The sequence below is a fragment of the Microcaecilia unicolor genome, unplaced genomic scaffold, assembly GCF_901765095.1.
Source record: "Microcaecilia unicolor unplaced genomic scaffold, aMicUni1.1, whole genome shotgun sequence".
NCBI classification, from domain to species: Eukaryota; Metazoa; Chordata; class Amphibia; order Gymnophiona; family Siphonopidae; genus Microcaecilia; species Microcaecilia unicolor.
Window position 1 is genome coordinate 84,924 of NW_021963428.1, and position 6,000 is coordinate 90,923.

Sequence of the window (6,000 nt, forward strand, 5' to 3'; positions counted from 1 at the left end):
CGTTAGAGGAATCTGTGTTTCTACTGAGCTTCTGCAAGCCAGAAAAATTAAATTAGTGGGCCAGGTTTTGGCCCAAAGGCTGTGGGTTGGATAAGACTGTACTAGAGCATCCTTTCTTGGTTCACCCTTTCAAAGACTCCAGTTCAGTTCTGTCCAGGACCAACACAGCTAGCTACTAGTTCGTTTGTTTTTTAAACTATGAAAAAAAAATCCATTTCCATAAAGCTGAAACAAACACATTTTTATTACTGGTTGGTTACTGCAGTGTCTTTAAATAAAATAAAATCTTTGAATAATTATGAAAAACTAGTAAAAAAGGCCCTTTTCTGGAGCCAATGAAATGAGCGCTAGCAAGGCTTTCCTCAGCCCCCCCCCCCCAACCAACCACCCAAGCAACGCACCTTCATCGTCACTGACGCCATTGCTCCGCCCTGCTCGCCATTGATGTGTGACTGAATTGCTCTGCCCTCAACGTCATAACGTTTAACGCGAGGGCGGGGCCCAGAGACTGGGTGATTTTCGTGGCTTCAGCACCACGAACTTACGAACCTTGGCTTCAGTGACGTCAGAGAATAGAACATTGAGGGTGAGTTTTATATATATAGATAGTTATTGTGGTGAGCTGTCCAAATTAAAGAGCAAGACTTTATGTCCCAGGGAAGCCATGCTCTCTCTACTTCATTCTGAGTGCCACTGTAGTGCAGTTACTATAGAATAGCACTTATCAATCTTTTTTGATCCACGTTCCTGGCAAGGTGCATTGTAATGAGATGCCTATGTCTTCCAAGCTGGTTAATGACCTACAGTTTGGAAACCCTGTTGTAGGATATGGTATATTTCTAGCTGTGGCCAAGGTTATTCAGAAAAGCCATGGATGGGTGAGGAATAGGAAGTCTGCCCTTGAGGAGGTCATTTGCTCTCTTGAGCAGGGACTGTCCCTCCCCGTGTTTAAACTTGTACAGCGCTGCGTAACCCTGGCAGCGCTATAGAAATGCTAAGTAGTAGTAGTAGTAGTAAGTCACTCTTGCATTTGCTTGCTAAAAGCTTTGTTGAGGATGTTGCAAATGTGTTGTTTGCTGCAACCCAGTGAGCACTGAGCATAGTTTTTGCAGCTTGTTCCACTGGGCTGATTTTCTGTGTTACAAGTAAATCTCTATGTTTTAACTCTGTTCTATTGCTATTGTTTAAAACAGACCTAATGAATCAGCTTGAATTGTGAAAGGTCAGAGTACCCTACAGCATCAATTGTGGATCTGCTGTGGATTGAATGGTACCTCTGCTAAGACACTCGCACATTTGATATTAGTGGAAGTGGTGTCTGGAGGAGGGGATGGGGGGGGGGGGAGAAATTTCTCACTGTCCAGTGCACATTTGATTACATTTCCAGCCCTTTAAATGACACCAACAAATCATGGTTTAAATTTTGTTGCTTCTTTTTTTTCTCCCATGATCAATTTAAAATGTATAGAGTATGCCAACCTCTCTCCCCTTTCCCAGAGTGCTGGATGACTATTGATACATTGGCCTTACTTTTGATTGAGACCTGTCTCATTTCAAGCCACAGGAATATCCTGGGTTAATTTCAAGATCACTAGCAAAGAGGAGGCATGGCATTAAATATTTTTAAACTGGAAAAAGCCAAAGTAACCCCTTTGCAAAACTAATGAGGAAAAAACAAAAAGGGAATGACCAAAGAAGTGCCAACCAAGAGGTATTTATTAAAAATGTCACAAACAAAGATCAACTAAGTCCATAGGGGTCTATAAAAATGATAGCAAGACTCAATGCAGACCTGCGTTTCAGCACGCAGTGCACCTGCCTCAGGAGTCTCAACTTCAGCTAAATCTCTTATACTGTTAAAGACAGATATAAACATAACACCATCAAACAGCCCCCCACTCTGTTGGGCTGTGACTGCGAAATGAAACCAGCTGCTAAAAGTAGCATCGTGATGCCTTGCGATCTGTTTCGACTGTGTTCATACTCTGATCTTTAGTGCTGTCGGTCCCTCTCTATAGAGTTCTCTCCCCCTACACCTTTGGCAGTTTACTCTCAGAGATCACTCATTCGAAGCTGTGAAAATCCGTATGCCTTTCTTGCTAGTGGAGTAAGCATTATATATGGGGTGTTGATGTCAATCTAGTTGACAATGGAAAATTGTTAGTCAGTGAAGATCATTTATGTGTCTCCTTATACTGTCTATTTTGACGCACAAACAATCTCATTTCTTGATTATTTCACACCTTTGATAATTTTGACGGTGTTACAGCTTTGTTATAGTGTGACTTATTGGCTAAGATCCCTGTACTGCCATTCACTGGCTAACAATCTTTGTTTGTGACATTTTTAATAAACATCCCTTGGTTGGTACTTCTTTGGTCATTCCTCTTTTGTTTTGTTTTTCCTCATTAAATATATTTATATATTATTAGGTTCTTGATACACCTCCTTTCTGTGGTACAGCCAAAATGGTTTATGTATTACATGCAGATACTTTCTCTGGCCTTAGTGAGTTCATAATGTAACTTTTATACCTGGGGCAATGGAGGGTTCCTTGACTTTCTCTGCCCCCCTCCCCTCCCCCCTCCCCTGGTTCTCAGCCCACTGCATTAACCATTAGGCTACTCTTCCACTCCTAAATTGTTCATCTAGGAGATACATAGGAAGACTATGGAGATGATAAGAGACCAAAGGGCACAATTCTAAAGCTTGGTGCTACGATGGGGTGCGCTAAGTGCCAATTCTATAATAACATCTGTGCGCACAGATGTCCTTATAGAATACTAGTATAAGCCCAAAATTGTGCACACAGCGTTAGGCGTACACATTCACGCCAGGTCAGTAATAGGAGGGTGCCTAAACACAACCCATCACATGCATAATTCATAGTATTCTGTAAATTATGCAAGTAACTGAGCCACACCCAAGCTCCTCCCATGTACTGTCGACATGTATGTCCCCTTACAGTTATGCACTAAACTAATTCACTCATATGCCATTTTATAGACTGGTGCCTAGGACACTTATGTACATTACCAATTAACTCGGCAGTTATGCAAGTATGGTGCATGAACACATGTGCAGTTATAAACTTGCCCCTTTCAAATCAGTTCTATGACAGTGTACACATGTAAATAACACACACACAGTTTTTAGCTGTGTGCATGTCTAAAACTTTTTGAGAAAGAAAAGTATGTACATATTTCTGTTTTGAAAATTACCCCATGGAATATCGGCGCTTAATTTATGCCTGCCTTTTATCACATACATTTCCCAGGTTAATTTATGCAATATCTGCATATTTTATGTTATAGTGTGACTTATTGGCTGAGATCCCTGTACTGCCATTCACTGGCTAACAATCTTTTGTTTGTGAGGTTCTTTAATAAACATACCCTACACAGGTACAGGCTCTGTTCATGTTTATTTACTCTCATTTTTGGTGGGAAACTTCATAAAAGCTTATGTACGCAGAAACATGTTCTGAAAATTAGCCTCAAAATGGCCTTATATCTTTCTTTTTTGTAAAGAATGGGGGTAATTTATCTTGTTTAAATCCTCCTAAATCCAGGAACTTCACATGAAACTGAGTCATAAGTGTGAATATATCATAGTACTTTAAGCACCAGGAATTTAAACTGATACACTATAAACCTTGAGGTTTTTTTATTTTCTCTTATGCAGCGGCACAGTCTGGAGTTCTTGACAAAACCATATCGTTGGTCATGAAGAACCAAAAACCTACCAAAAGGGTATGCCAGAAATTTTGTCTTATAGCATCCTTCTCTTAACAAATCCTTTCACATTCATATTCTGTTTGCATTGGTCTACTATTGCCCAATAGTGAGTACAGTGCACTTCCAGGAATAGGAATGCTCTGACAGTGTTTTGTGGCAGTTGCTGATTGAGTGTAGTCTAACTTGCTCTTTGGGGTGTGACTACATTCTTATCTATGTTGACCAAGATGTCATTTTTTTATGCTTCTTTTACTTGTACTTGGAGTTCTGAGGAAAGGTACAATGAAAATAAAGGGGGCATGTCCATTTAGATTACCTGAGAGCATGCGGTAGGAGCCTATTCTGTAAAGGGACAAAGATGTCTATGTTCAGTTCTACAATACTAACGTAACCTGGTATCATCTCACCTAAAATTACGTTACCCACTCTTAGGCTAGTCATAGAGCTGGCATAAGTGCAGGCACCTAAATGCGGTAGGGGTGAGTGTAACTTACGGTTTTGCGTAAGTGGAAATGCTGCAACCACAAAACTAACTAGAAATGGGGGGAAGGCCGACAGTCGCTCAAAAGCGCATGGTTCGGGATAAGGTATTTTTCAAAGATAACACCACAACAGGGAGGATAGGGTATCCTGATAGTGAGGTTGCAAAAGAGACCGTAGTAGATCAGGTGTCCTTAAATAAAAATCAGACAAAAGATTGTAAATTAAATACTGTCAAGTACTGAGCATGATGTAAATAGGAACAAACATAGCTTGAAATGTCTATTTGCGAATGCCAGGAGCCTAAGAAATAAGATGGGAGAGTTAGAATATATTGCACTAAATGAAAAATTAGATATAATAGGCATCTCTGAGACCTGGTGGAAGGAGGGTAACCCCCAGTGGGACACTGTCATACCAGGGTACAAATTATATCGTAGTGATAGGGTGGATCGAATTGGTGGAGGGGTAGCATTGTATATTAACAAGAGCCTTGAATCAAATAGATTGGAAATTCTGCAGGAAACAAAACACTTGTTGGAATCACTGTGGATTGAAATTCCATGTGTAAAGGGGAAGGAGTGTACTACTGTCTGCCTGGCCAGGATGAACAGACGGATGCAGAAATGTTAAAGGAAATTAGGGACGCAAACAAACTGGACAACACAATAATAATGCGTGATTTCAATTACCTCCCCAGTCAGTATCATGGTAAAATTGCTAGGGAGGTAAAATTCCTTGATGAAATCAAAGACTGCTTTATGGAGCAGCTGGTACAGGAGCCGACGAGAGAAGGAAAAATTCTAGACCTAGGCCTTAGTGGAGCGCATGATCTGGTGCGGGAGGTAATGGTGCTGGTGCCGCTTGATAACAGTGATCATAATATGATCGGATTTGATATTAGCTTTGAAGTAAGTACACATAGGAAATCAAATACGTTAGCATTTAACTTTAAAAAAGGAAACTATGATAAAATGAGAAGAACGGTGGAAACAAAATTAGAGGAGCGGCTGCGAGGGTCAAAAATTTAAATCAGGCGTGGATGCTGTTCAAAAATACCATCCTGGAAGCTCAGGCCAAATATATTACGCATATTTAAAAAGGAGGACGGAAGACCAAACGACAGCCGGCATGGTTAAAAAGTGAGGTGAAGAAAGCTAAAAGAAATTCCTTCAGAAAATGGAAGAAGGAACTGACTGAAAATAATAAGAAACAGCATAAGGAATATCAAGTCAAATGTAAAGCGCTGATAGGCTAAGAGGGACTTCGAAAAGATTGTGTTGGAGGCCAAAACGCATAGTAAAATTTTTTTAGGTATATTAAAAGTAGGAAGCCGGCAAAAGAATCGGTTGGACCACTAGATGACTGAGGAGTAAAAGGGGCGATCAGGGAAGACAAAGCCGTAGCGGAGAGATTAAATGAATTCTTTGTTTCGGTCTTCACCGAGGAAGATTTGGGTGGGATACCGGTGCCGGAAATGGTATTCGAAGCTGACGAGTCGGAGAAACTTAATGAATTCTCTGTAAACCTGGAGGGTGTAATGGGGCAGCTCTACAAACTGAAGAGTAGCAAATTTCCTGGACCAGATGGTTTCATCCCAGAGTACTGATAGAGTTGAAAAATGAACTTGCGGAGTTATTGTTAGTAGTATATAATTTATCCTTAAAATCGAGCGTGGTACCAGAAGATTGGAGGGTGGCCAATGTGAACGCCGATTTTTTTAAAAAGGTTCCAGAGGAGATCCGGGAAATTATAGACCTGTGAGTCTGACGTCAGTGCCAGG

The 6,000-nt window shown here is 40.7% G+C and overlaps 1 protein-coding gene across 1 annotated transcript in view; it reads left to right on the forward strand.

Moving 5' to 3' along the window:
• The window catches only part of LOC115459317 (sulfide:quinone oxidoreductase, mitochondrial-like), a gene marked incomplete at its 3' end in the record, with an annotated part of 52,498 nt that extends 48,746 nt beyond the window's left edge, over window positions 1–3,752 (forward strand). Inside the window, exon 8 of the mRNA XM_030189160.1 lies at window positions 3,685–3,752. Within this exon, the coding sequence (XP_030045020.1) occupies window positions 3,685–3,752 (68 nt within the window). The remainder of the gene's footprint in view (window positions 1–3,684) is intronic.
• Between the last annotated feature and the right edge of the window lie 2,248 nt (window positions 3,753–6,000).